We start from the raw sequence: 13,930 nt of genomic DNA on the forward strand, positions 1-13,930 counted from the left end.
GTGTAAAAATCCTTTGACAATAACTTATGCGTACCCTTTATACGAAAAAAATTAGTCGCTGAAATTTTAAGCTACTAATCGAAGACCCTCAGATTTAGACAAATACTTTACGGAGTTTTGGAAATACTCTACGACTTTAGCAGAAATTTTACAAAAAAAGTCGAGGGCTACTTTTTTAAAATATCTAGTAACGGAGAAAGGTTGCTCAATTAATTGACAAGATTTTGAATTATTATGAATAAATAATATTTTTAAAAAGCAAATTTTCGTTTTCCGCGACTGTCGATGAAACTTGAGAATACTGAAAAGCAAATTTCAGGTGTGCAATTCTGCAATTTTCCTCGACTGTCGCTGAAAGTTTAGAACACTTTTTCTAAATTTTTTTGAATGTCGGGTAGTGGCACCAGTGAAAGAACATTATTTAAGGAAATGTATACTTTCGATATTTTTTACTTTTAATTGACATTCTTGAATTTCGTTTTAAACTTATGCAATGAATAGCAAAATTTTTAAAGAATTTCAAGCCTATGATACAAATTTTATAAATATAACATAATATATGTGACCTGGACAGTGAAAAGGGACCTTATGTGCGAAAACAAGTTTTCGAGATAACAGCAGTTAAAGTTTAACTTAGAAAAACTCTTGTAACTTTTTTAAATATTAATATTTTTTAATCGATTTAGGCTTATTTTCTTTACCGTGAATCACAGTATCTAAATAAATAACATACAAGTAATGAAATTTTTTTTTAAATAATTGTTTATATAAATTAATAACAAACTCCCCAAACATAGAAAAAATAATCAAAGTTTTCTAACTTGCAACAATAAGTATAAATAAGTGACACATATTTGTAAGGGTTTTCGAGGCCGCTGATTACGAATATGATGTTAAATTGACAATTTGACAGTTGACAGCTGTCAACTTCTCTAAAAAGTGATCGTTTTTTGTAAAAAAGACAGTAATAAGGTTTTTGAGGTCGCTGATTACGAATATGATATCAAATTTGAATTTTAACTGTTGACAGTTGTCAAAGAAACTGTCAACTTTTCTAAATAATAAAAAATTATCGTCTTCGTTATTTTAATTTGTACCTATAATAAAAAAAATCAGTTTTTTCGTATTTTTACTCTTGTTTCTTTTAACTTAAAAATTTTTTTTTTTAAACTTCTAATCAACTTATGATTTTTTGGTTTTCACCATCTTAAAGAGCGTTTCAAACCCTATACTATCCGAATCAACAAAAAAGTAAAAAATGATTTTTCGACACGTAAGGTTCCTTTTCATAGACCAGGTCACATATATCAAATTTTAATCAAATATTGAAAAATGTCCATTTTACCAGTGAAAGAACAGTCGTAATTTCCAGTGAAAGAATATATAAAATTTATATTAATACAGTGTCTAAAAATAACAAAAATTATATGAAAAACGTTATAAATATTTTGAAACAATTTTGCAACCTACTATTATTCATATTTTCCTGATTACGTACCCAGAAATATTATTTAATTGCACCTGTATCATGATGTAACCTTTTTTTCTGTTTACGCTTCGTTCATTTGTCATATTCATAAGCCAACAAAAAATTAAAAAATTATTTTCAGAAGTAACTTGCATATTGAATTAATTTTTTTATCATAAACTATATTTTGAAGAAATAAGGAACTAAAAAATATTTTTTGTTTAGTACTAAAAGTTATAATTTGTGAAATGTCGTGATAAATAATAATCAATTTGTTCTTTTACTGGTGTCAATTCTTTCAGTGGTGCAACTACCCTAATCTATTTTTTCGAAAACCTTTTAATGTAATTTTAACCCTTGGGCGGGCAAGCTTTAAAAACGCTTACGGGGTTATACCTATTTGGCATTTTTTGTTTGTCGATTTTTTCTTTATTGGCTTAAAATATACTGTAACATCCCTAGATTAATAATCTATTAAGTCTTTGCATGAAAACAACTTGGAAATGTCTTTAAAATTATGTTTTCTGGAGAAATTCTAAATTTTAAAAATAGAAAATTTTAATTACAAATGCATTTTTTTTAAAACAATTTTTTTTATTGGCTTAAAATATACTATGATATTCCTATATTGATAATCAAAAACGTCCTTGCATGAAAACAATTTGAATTTTTTCTTAAATTTAATTTTTCTGGATCAATTCCTGAGTGTCAAAATAGAACATTTAAACTTCAAACGCGTATTAACCATGTTTTGCCAATCGGCGAGAAATAGAACTGGAAAAATTTTCGTCCGATTGGCCTGAAAATTTAACTTTAGCTACTTAGATAGATTATTTAGTGAAGTACACACGATTTTTAAAATTGATAAACAAGATTTTTTTATGAAGAATTAAAGTCGATTTTTTTGGGTGAAAAATGCGATTTTTTTGCGAGACTCACAATTCTTCTAAAAAGAATTCTAAAATTATAATCATGTACACATGATTAAAATTTTCACTAGATAATCTTATGTAGTTTATAAAAAACATTTTTTTTATTTTAAAAGCCGATGTTGCGAACAATAATTTAAAACTGTACTCATAAAATTTTTTTAAAAACACCCTTTTTTTAAGCCTCCAAACAGGTATAACTCTTTAAAACATAGATATTTGTATATATATATATATATTTTTTTTTTATTATATTATGAATTTAAATGCATTAAAATATAAAAAAGATTATTAAGATTTTAATTTTAACAAACAGATAGATTTTCAAAATACCCTGGGAAAAACAACACACACCGTTCTTAGTGCAAGGCATAATTTTATGGTGTAGGCTCAAATTTCTTAAAATAAAAACACTATTTTGTTATTTGTTAATATCACAATTTGTAAATTTGATCTATTTCACTAAGTGGTACTGTAGTCCACATAGTATATTTTTTACCGTGTACGTTATTGCAATTTTTTTATGCTTATGACAATGCGGGGTCCACTGGACCCCACTTGCCCGTTCGTGCCGGTAAAAAGTTTAAACATCCATGTAGCATCATGTACAATTGGAATATGAAAACTGTAAAAGAATTTGGATGTATTTTTAGTATATTTAACAGAATTTCTAGGATAAACTCATTCTTTCATACGGATTCGGGGAAATTTGAAAAATACATACTCGCGGGGTCCAGTGGACGCCGCTTGCCCGCCCAAGGGTTAAAAACACTTTCCATTAAATCCGAGAGTCTTCTGCAAAGTCGTGGAAAATTTCAGCGACTAATTATTTCGGTGTTCAATGGAGTTATTTTTCCCCTCAGCGCGATTTCATTCGAGAAATCGGCACACTGAGAAAGCCCCACTTTTTGAGCTTTCTCAAGTTCCTTTTAATTGCACATAGCCCCTTAAGTATTATCTTCTTTGTGATTGTCAGAAAGTGTTTTTACAGTATTTCAGGCACAAACTTTGTAAATAAAACATTCATCATTATATATATTTAAAAATTGATTTTGATAAAAATTCTGCCGTTTCTTACATTATTATTAAAAATAGTTGCATTCATTTCAGTTTTAAAACCATCCACAAAACGAAAAATACTGCTATCGAAAACAAGAAAATATAAATAATATAACAATTGTGTCCTCCTTTGGCCAAACGTAATACTCGCGATATTGAAGATGATAAAGATCCTCTAGTCCTTTCGAAATCTTCATCCTGAAAACATATTACAATTTATGTAAAATGTAAAATTAATTATGTCATATTTTTTATTTTTAGTTTTTAATTTTTACTAATTTTTTACTGCATAACCATTTCATTTAGCATTTTATCTTGATATTTCACTTCTGCACCAATGTCAATGGATAATGATTTAAGAGCATGGATTTTGTCTCGAAGTTCGTCTGTAACACGTTCATTTTCGTCTTCCAGGGAAGCAGCGGATGTACTGGGTACCGGCTCGTACGCATACCCTCCTGCAAGTCATTATAATATCGAATTGTCAAATGTCTCGTGACTAGAAGTTAATATTGTCAACAAAACAAAAGTATTCACGCATATTACCTGAATGTGATCGTCTCATTTTAAAGATATCAATTTTGGCAGATGTTAGCAATGTATCATAATAAGTAAATTATATGCTTTAACGTCAAACCTATAAAACATCAAAATAAAAATTAATTTGCACAATCAATTACCTATTCATTCGCAACGCAATTTATTAATTTCGGAGAAAGATCTTCATTATTTAATTTACATGGTTTAAGACGTCGAATTATGCAGTTTTTTAAAAGTTAATTTCATTGTTTTTTATACAAAGAGATTATTTTGTCGGTCCCTTGCAAAAATTATAAATTTCTGTTATTTTCGACACCCAGAATAACTGGACAGCTTCTTGAAACATTATAGTTAGCTTTTGCTTGAAATTCATTCCAACACACATCTAGTGAATTTAGTTAGATATACATATATAAAAAATATATTAAATACAAGTGCTTCAATTTCATGTTTCACAACAATTGCAATAATTGTCAATATTGTTTAAAACTTATTTATTTTTAATTCTAAAAGTCTAATACATTTTTCTTTTCACTAAAGAAACGAAAAGGTTATTTAATTAAAAATCGCATTTTTAGAAAAAAGTCCATTTTGTCAAATCCTCTGTAAAATTAATTAAAACTTTCACAATAGTTTAAAAATGTAAATACTGAAAAATTTTTTTTTCTGACGAAACATTTTTTCAAAATTACACTTTAGTCTCCTGAATGATTCAATTAGATTGACCGAAAATTGTTTTCAATGTATTTTGTGCGATGTATTTGCTTATAATGAGGAACCAAAATGCTGACGAAAAATGAACATTTCTCCCTCTTCTTTGCTTTCAAGTTGCTATGAAATAACCAATATCTCCAGACATTTCGTGAGGTAGAACAGTTCAAAATATGGGAAACCATCATAATAAAAAAATGTTGACCAAACCAAATAATCACTTTGCAATGAAAATCAATCTTAAATTACAAAATTCCACTTGGACACGTGGCATCTTTGGTGTATATTAAAGAAAATATAAAAATGAAACAAAATCGCAATTTTCTCTTTTTGAATAAGATAAAAAAACATGCAGCTCACTACTTATATACTCAATCCACTAATGAAAAGGTTAAGTGACAAATAAAAATAATCAATAATAAGAATACCTGTATTATCGAACATTCAACTAAACTAAAGTTCTTTCGAATATTTTCGTAAACTCATGTTCTACATTAATGTAATAAATAAATAAATGTTAAACTTCAGACTTTGTTATTGTAAATAAGCAACCTGTCACTTCCTGCCAGGATTGGGCAGTTTCGTGAAAGTCATCTTATGGAGCGTTTACAATAGGTGCAAAAAGATAAAAGGGAGTCTCGTGTCACTCGTCAGGGTGGAGTCCCATGGCAGCGTTTTGCGTTGCGTCGTAATGGGAGAGAAAAAGACGCAAATAATAATATACATTTGCTGTATTCTCTCTCATTATAACGCAACGCAAAACGCTGCCATGGGACTGCGGCCTTAGGTTGAGTCTACAATAGCACTTTGAACGGAACGTTAAACGTTACGGAACAATATACTTAGCATTATTACGTTAAGATTACGTTCCGCTAAGGTGCTATTGTGGACTCAACCTTAGAGTATCTCTATCTCGTTCACTCTCATAATTTAACGTCGACATGGGGCGGCACCTTAAGGGAGCAATTACACCTTCGGTAAAAATTTCCAAAACGGAAAATTTTTCATTGGAGTAAGAGAGGCAGACTGTGTATCTGACTCTCTTACTCCAATGCAAATTTTCCTTTCTGGACAATTTTTACAGAAGGTGTAAACGCTCCATAACGCAGAATTTCATGAGAATGCAAGAGAGGTGGTCAGATAGCACTATCTCTCTTGCACTTATGATGACATACGAGTGCGACACGTTCGTCCGAGGAAGGCATTCCTGTACCCTAAGGTTGAGTCTACATTAGCACACTTCAACGGAACATAAACCTAACGAAACAATATTAAATTAATAAAATAATATTAATAATTTTACCAAGTGATAAATTCATTAAAATATATATATATATAATTAATAATTAAATAACTCAAGGTGCTATTGTGGACTCAACCTAATGGAGCTGTGACCGCTCCATTACTCCCACTTGAGTTTGTTTACATATATATGTATGACCGTGTTTTTGACATTTCTTTTTATCCTTTTTATGATTGAAAGCAATTGAAAGTTTTGCATGTGGTAAAGCAGAAAATGGAATCAAATAGTGTTCGATTATGATTTTTTTAACTTTAGGCTTAGTTGAAACTTAAGAATTCATAATTTCATATAGGTTCTTGAAAAGAATCTAAACAATGTTTCGAAGTCGCAGTTGGTTTGGTGGAGGGTTTTGGAAACCAAAAAATCGTCACTCTTTAGAACATCTTAAGTAAGGATATATATTTTTTGTCATTAAATATTTATTCATACTCACAATAATACACCGAATATAATATGATCAAGGGAAGGTTAATATTAACGTATAAATTCATTCATTTTTATCAGACTTGTGTCAATTTGTTATCAAGGATTATAACCTCATCGAACGAATATGTCAATTCCGTTTTGTAATCTAATTGCGAATCTAATGATACGATATTTGTTTCATAAAAATAAAGACATTAAAATTTTTGTGTTTACGAAGAATCTAAAAAATTAGTTAATTTTGCTGTCAGTGTGAAATGATTAATAGTAATTCATGGGAGAAAATTAAAAAATGCAATCACCGTTTAAACTATTCTAATATGTAGTTGTGTTAAACAATGAATTTATGAATTTGACTTATATTAACCTGCCCTTGTCGATTTTCTATTTGTGCGAGGATGTTTTCTATATTTCGGAGCCCCTCACCAATTATTCTTTGCTTAAATAAACATAACACTTTTAAATAATAAGTAGACTTACTTTGGGAGAAAATTAATTAACTAACTATAATTTTACTTATAAGTTAAAATAAAACCAAGTTTAATTTTTAGGAGTACTTTTGTACAAAAGGACAATTCTGTACATTTAAATGTAAACAGTTGATTTTTGAGATTAATTTAAAGATTTAAAATTAATTACGACGGCAATATTTTAACCTCAGCTCAGGCTCACCTATAAGAGGTTCTGAGTATTGCTTATATTTTAAAGAGGACAATTGCCAATGCCGTACTCCAAGTTATCTCTTCATACATAAATCATTGAAAATCAAAGTTTCACAGTTTTAATATTTTTACTCGTATTTGCATAGAAATATACTAAAAATCAAACAAACCTGTATAATTATTCCTAATTAAAACTGTAACAAAAATTGACTTTGATTTTCGAATTTTGTCAATTTAGTTAATAACACAGTGCAACAGAATTTCACTTTTTTATTATTTCTGGGATCGCATAGGGTGATTTTTATAGGTTTTTTGATGCTGAATGCGAATCCGTAATCAGAATTGTTCCATCACCCTAGGTTTTAGAGAAATTTGACCTTGAAAATTGAAAAAAGTACGTTTTTGGGATACTTTTTGGATTTTTATCAGGATACAAAAATTTTTTCTAGGTTTTTCATGATTTGCGTACGAAAGCTTACATCCTCCTCAACAATCTCCAATTTAAACATTTTAAAAATATCTATTTTTTGATGAGTTTTCTTTGTTTTTGTTAAATTATTGTTAAAAAATTTGAAATGATAAACAAAAAAAAACAATGGTCAATTTATTTTTGATTTTCCTAAGAATGTAATAGTTTCTTTGATGAATAATGGTATCTGCTTGAGATTTAATGGGTTAATAATTATAATATTAATATTATGTTAATATTTTTCTCACTGTTATCCCATTTGACGTTACGATGCGAACTTCAAACAAGGATGGCTCATCGAGAAATAGATATTTTTTAAATGTCAAAAATTGGAGATTGATAAGAAGGATATGATCTTTCGTACGCATATCATGGAAACAGTAGGAAAAATTTTTGTACCCTGATAAAAAATACAAAAATACCTCAAAAACGGCATTTTTGCTGATTTTACGATACGACGCGAACTTCAAACAAAGATAACTCATCGAAAAATAGATATTTTTGAAAGGTCCAAATTGGAAATTGTTAAGGAGGATATGGGCTTTCGTACGCATATAATGAAAACTCTAGAAAAATTTTTTATACCCTGATAAAAAACCAAAAAGTACCTCAAAACGGCCTTTTTTCAATTTTCAAGGTCAAATTTCTCAAAAATCTATGGTGATGGAACAATTCTGATTACGGATTCGCGTTCGGCATCAAAAAACCTATAAAAATCACCCTATGCGATCCCAGAAATAAAAATGCTGTTGCACTGTGTAAATAATAAAGTATTTTTACATTTACTCGGGGTAAATGTAAGCAGAACTTGAACTGCAATTTAAAAGAATATAATTGTATGAATTTGGTTCTATTTCACAACTACACTTCTTTGGCATTTTGTGTGAATCAATTGCAGGTCTAATAAAACCTGCATAATATTTTTCAAAAGTTGATTTTTGATTTTTGATGTTATGTATATGATTGCCAATCAACTGGTTGAATCTACTACGAATTTTTTGAACATGTTCACAGCATTTTGTTGAGGTGCACGAATAGTCACTGCGGGTCGAACGGCATATGAACGAAAAGTCTATCTATTCGATCAAATGTGTATTCGATCAAATGTCTGTTCGATCAAATGACTTTTCGATCAAATGTCTTTACGATCAAATTTCTGAATCTTTATAAAAAAAATGAAGATGGTCCGAAATGTGGAAAAAATGTCTCCGAAATTTAAAGGTAGAGGGTCACTTGAACCAATTTATTTTTTCCAAAAAATACTTAAAAAAACAATATTTCAAAATGGTAAATAATTTTGGTATTTTTTGTGTAATAAAAATTGTATTCCTCTTTTTAAAAATAAATTTGTAAAAATAAAACATGAAACTGGTAGATTGGAAAAAATGGCCCCATCTTTTTGTTTTGAATTACGATTAATCTCAATTTTTATTGCTTCATACGATCTTTAATTTGATAAGATTCCATTTAAATATTTTCTAGATATTTATATAATATCCTGTCAAAAAATCAAACTGTTTCGGATAATAATAGAGGTTTGTTGGTGGAAACCTTAAGATCTATAGCTGAAATTTTAATATGGGGCGATCAAAATGATAGTAGCGTTTTTGAGTAAGTATTAATAAAGGATTTCCTTTTTATGTACATATGTGATTGATTTTTGTTAATTTTCTGAGTAGGATTTTGAAAATTTCTGTTTAAAGTAGTTTAAATACTATTTCTATGCTGTGTAAAATCACAGAGAAAAAATATTGTTTATATCTGCGTTAAAGGTACTGCCACAGCTCGCTGAGCAAGCTGAGATACAATGAGAGTAAGGGAGAAAGAAAATTCAAATTCATGCTTTTTCTCCCTCACTCTCATTGTATCTCAGGACCTGCGCAGGCAGCAGCGAGCTGTGGCTGTACCTTAATACCACTGAACAATTTTCTGTTTAAAATAGGAAAGGAAAAATATGAAGGGTGGCATGACAAAAGAGTAGGGCTGCGCACGAGAAAGGAAAGTCTCGGTCTCGTCTCGATTTTTCGCAACGAGACCGAGACGAGATCGAGACCTGTATTAGTCTCGTGTCGGATTTTCATCGAGAGTCTCGTACATACTAAACATTAAATTAAATGTATTACATAATGAATGCAAAATTTTTTAACTTCTTGAGTAAATAAAAGAGGTGGAGTTAGTGATATTTGAATCTTTAAAACTCTCAATTAATAATTTTCGACGTTGAGCGACGATGCCAACTTTAGGGACTTATATTTTGTTAGGAAAGCTAGAAAATAATAATTCTTGGGCTTCATCTGACTTAAAAGCAGAATTACAAATTATTTAATCCTTACTTTGTTAATACTAACATGTAATTTATAAATTTTTATGTTTATTAAATAATTTCTCTTTCAAATATTAATTATTTTCTTCTTTAAAAATTTTTCTCGAAACTTTAACGTGACCGAGACGAGACTCTTAAGGATATCGACTTGTCTCGTCTCGTGCGCAGCCCTACCCGTATACAGGGTATGTCCTGAAGGAGATTTCATTTAATTAAACCGAAAGTTGTTTACATTGTATTTTGTGAGGGGTCTTTTTTGTTATTTCACCCTTCAGATATATTTGTATCATTTCATATTTTACTTTTGCGAATGTTGTTTTCGCATTTTCTTGTATTTTTTGTAACTTGCATGTGTGATGCTTTTGTTATTGTATATCTTATGGTCATCTCAATGATATTTGGATATTTCTGTGAAATGTATCTTAGTTATGAGAAATGTAATAAGTGATGTTATTTTACAGCTTTTTCCTGGAGAAAAATATGTTGTCTTTTTTTCTACGAATAATGAAACAAAAATGTGGCAGCTACGTATGTGTACAATTACTTCAAACACTTAATATCTTGTTTGAGAACATTCGCAATGAAACATCTTTGTGTAAGTATTTCTTACTTCTTAATTACATCAGCATTCTGACTGTGCCACACGATACATATTATTATACATAATTATTATTCATGTCAGTAAAATGTCAGAAGATCTCTATAAGGCCTGTTTAACAAATAATTAATAAAAGATATCGAAGGTGCCTTCCCTAACACTTCTAGTAAAGCCATTTGTAGGGCAGCCAGGATGCGAGGTGTGCCCGAGCCGCTAGTTAAGTGGATCGATAGCATGCTTCGAGAAAGGGCCCTGGAAGCGGAATATGGTGAGGCTAAGGTAACAGGCCTGGTCTCAAAAGGGTGCCCACAGGGTGGAGTCCTTTCTCCTTTATTGTGGTGCTTGGTGGCAGATGAGTTAATTAGGAACCTCAATAGCCAGGGTTATTATACGCAAAGTTATGCGGATGATTTCCTTATAATTATAAGAGGGCACGCAATCGAGACCCTCTTAGAACTTACGGAACGTGCACTTAAGATTGTCAGGGATTGGTGCAATCTGACTGGACTTTCTGTAAACCCGGAGAAAACGAACGTAGTAGTTTTCACAAGAAAATATAAGGTAGCGAGTTTGAAAAAACCGATATTTTATGGAAAAGAGATTTCCTTTTCTGAATCGGCTAAGTATCTGGGAGTAATCCTAGATAAAAAGCTGGTTTGGAGGGAACATTTCGAATATCAGTATGGCAGGTTTTGTACCGCGTTCTGGGCGTGTAGAAGGGCGATAGGGTCATCATGGGGACTAAGGCCTAATATGGTCAACTGGCTCTATCAGATGATCTTAAAACCAAGGTTTCTTCACGCGGTGGTTGTCTGGTGGTCTAGGACTTAACTGATAACGGTTAAAGAGAAACTAGGCCAACTACAGGCAATGATTTTCAGGGGTATTACGGGGGCAATGGGGACCACGCCAACAGCTGCGTTGGGATTCATGCTTGCCGAGGTACCTCTGCATATTGCCGCGGTGAAAAAGGCGGCTCTTACTATGAGCAGGTTAACTGCGCAGGGAAGGTGGAGGGTTGGTGGTTTACACACCAAGCTTCCACGCTCAATTCTATCAATACCAGAATTAAGTATGGTGCAAGATAGAATGATCAAGAGGGTGAAATTTAAACCCCGCTTTAAGATCATTACACCTTCCAGAATAGACTGGAAGAAAGGTTTTCCACTTGGGGACGAAGTCTGGTATACAGATGGCTCCAAGATGGACTGCGGTGCAGGCTTCGGAATTTATCGGAAAACTGGCCGCATTAAAGTGGCTGAGTCATTAGGACAATATGCCACGGTCTGGCAGGCAGAGGTCTGTGCGATTTTAACTTGCGCCCAAATATCCATTCGAAATGGAACAAAGGGCAAGAGGATTAGTATTTGTGTGGATAGTCAAGCGGCCTTAGGGGCTCTGAAAAATCCCACAATAGAATCAAAACTCGTCTGGGAATGCCGCAGCGTACTAGATGAGTTGGGTTCAGTAAATAGACTTTCATTGATTTGGGTACCGGGACACTCGGGAATCAAGGGTAATGAAAGAGTAGACGTCTTGGCGAAAACCGGTTCCGAGACGAAATTTATAGGTCCTGAACCAGCAGTGGCAATAATGCCATGCTTGGTTAAGGGAGCCATAGAAAGATGGGGTGAAAAGGAACATGAGAAGTATTGGGCGAGCGTTGGGGTGGGAAGGCAAGCGAAAACTCTGTTAGGGTTAGCACTCAACAATAGGCGAGCGAGCGATCTCCTAAAACTCGATAAGATCAGAGTTAGAACCGTAGTTCGTCTACTTACGGGTCATGGACTATTGAACTACCATCAGCATAAAATAGGCAGACAAGTTTCACCTATGTGCAGACTGTGTGGGGAAAGTAACGAAACTTCGACTCACATATTATCTGAATGCCCAGCGTTAGCTAGGATCAGGCTATCTAGCTGGGGTCAAGCAATTATTGACCCTAAGCAGGTGAGCAACCTATCGATAGAAGAGATACTGGACTTCTGGAGAAGAACAGGACTCTAAGAAGTTGCTACAAACGAGCGAACTGGAGTTTGGTACAATGGGTTCTATAACCTAGGTGCTTACTTTCCCCTCTTGAGGAAAATCCAGCTCGATCTCGGTGTCAGATTAGATTAGATTAGACCTAGAATTCGATGATTCCATTCTTGCTCTTTGGTTGTCCCTTAGTGAAAAGCCCCGCCACCACGACAGGCCTATCAATACAAGATTATCAATATTTAAGTTTTAAGTAACGTGACCCAATCGAAATTAGAAAAGTACATAAGTATTCTTAAACTCGTACTTTATGTTTTGTGTATGACTCTTTGTTATAGAAAGTTCGCTAAATCCAAATAAAGTTAACTCTACGAATGGATTTTTATCTATGGCATACGTCATGTAAATGAGAATAAATAAACATACAGTTTACACTATTTAACTTATAAATTCCGACATGAATGCATTGAATTATTATAACTAAAAGTGTTAGTTAATTTATGTGGATTTTTATTTTCAGATTATTTACTGAGTAACAACCATGTGAACAGCATCATTGTTCATAAATTCGATTTCAGTGACGAAGAAGTAATGGCATACTATATAAGTTTTCTGAAGACATTAAGCTTGAAGTTAAATGCACATACTATTCACTTCTTTTATAACGAGGTAAACAACAAGTTTGTTGTCTTTCTATTTGGCGATTTTTATTCATAAAGTGGACGATAATATTTCCTTTGGTGTCGAAAGTCAACGTCTATTCCATGTCGATTGTCGGTATCCCATGTTGGAAGAACGTTGAAAACTGCTTTCGACACCAAATCAGAACTAAATACCAACGTCGGGACCCTACCTGTGATATTAAAGTAATTTTTCTATTGCATACACGGAGAGAATTCGCTATTGATGGCGACTGTCGGTTCTTTTCTGACAACAAAACAGTTTAGTTCATTAATTTTTAATTTAATTAATTTGATTTTTAATTTTTTATTAATTTTTTTTATGGTTACTAAACCGCTAGGGGCACTTTCCATTCAAAATAAAGTCATTTTATATTATAGGTATTATATATGAAAACCTTCTGAGGAAACACTAGTGTCATGAAAACTGACTCAGTTACATTGAAATTATATTCCGTCCGTGATCAAAAAAATAAACGTGTTCTCGGAGGGTTAATAAAGAATTTTAATTTTTGCTATTGTTTAAAGCATTGCTTAAACACGAGTATTTTGACGGTTCAAGATTTTTATCAAAATTTTGATTTAAAATTGAAAAATGTTCTTCTCTTGTCACCGTATAAAGATTTGTACGGAAGAAAGATTTTTGGCTTGTATTTATTATTAATTTTTTGGTACTTGGAAATTTAAAAAGAATTTTAAGAGCGAATAAACAAAAACATTCGACTATGGACATATTCATTAATATTTATTAGGCTAAAATTTACATAGTGTTGGAATCTATAGCA

General features: G+C 31.8%; 2 protein-coding genes across 3 annotated transcripts in view; one reads left to right on the forward strand and one right to left on the reverse strand.

Annotated features, from left to right (window-relative positions):
• Positions 1-3,404: 3,404 nt before the first annotated feature.
• On the reverse strand, positions 3,405-5,291 carry LOC122507532 (BET1 homolog). 2 transcript variants are annotated; one of them, XM_043620296.1, is made up of 4 exons: positions 5,136-5,291; positions 4,003-4,093; positions 3,751-3,914; positions 3,405-3,654 (listed from the first exon to the last, which is right to left on the reverse strand). In XM_043620296.1, the coding sequence occupies exons 2-4, from the start codon at positions 4,019-4,021 to the stop codon at positions 3,499-3,501; spliced, it is 339 nt and encodes a 112-aa protein (XP_043476231.1). In that variant the 5' UTR covers positions 4,022-4,093; positions 5,136-5,291; the 3' UTR covers positions 3,405-3,498. The 2 variants fall into 2 exon arrangements, with proteins under 2 accessions (XP_043476231.1, XP_043476232.1); XM_043620297.1 differs by lacking the exon at positions 5,136-5,291 and adding an exon at positions 4,957-5,061.
• A 688-nt stretch (positions 5,292-5,979) lies between these two features.
• The window catches only part of LOC122507533 (protein CLEC16A homolog), a 33,842-nt gene continuing 25,891 nt past the window's right edge, over positions 5,980-13,930 (forward strand). The window contains exons 1-4 of the mRNA XM_043620298.1: positions 5,980-6,398; positions 9,047-9,175; positions 10,349-10,482; positions 12,986-13,134. Coding sequence (XP_043476233.1) covers positions 6,325-6,398; positions 9,047-9,175; positions 10,349-10,482; positions 12,986-13,134 — 486 coding nt within the window. The 5' untranslated portion in view covers positions 5,980-6,324. The remainder of the gene's footprint in view (positions 6,399-9,046; positions 9,176-10,348; positions 10,483-12,985; positions 13,135-13,930) is intronic.

Source organism: Leptopilina heterotoma, unplaced genomic scaffold (genome assembly GCF_015476425.1).
Source record: "Leptopilina heterotoma isolate Lh14 unplaced genomic scaffold, ASM1547642v1 Lhet_47, whole genome shotgun sequence".
NCBI lineage: Eukaryota > Metazoa > Arthropoda > Insecta > Hymenoptera > Figitidae > Leptopilina > Leptopilina heterotoma.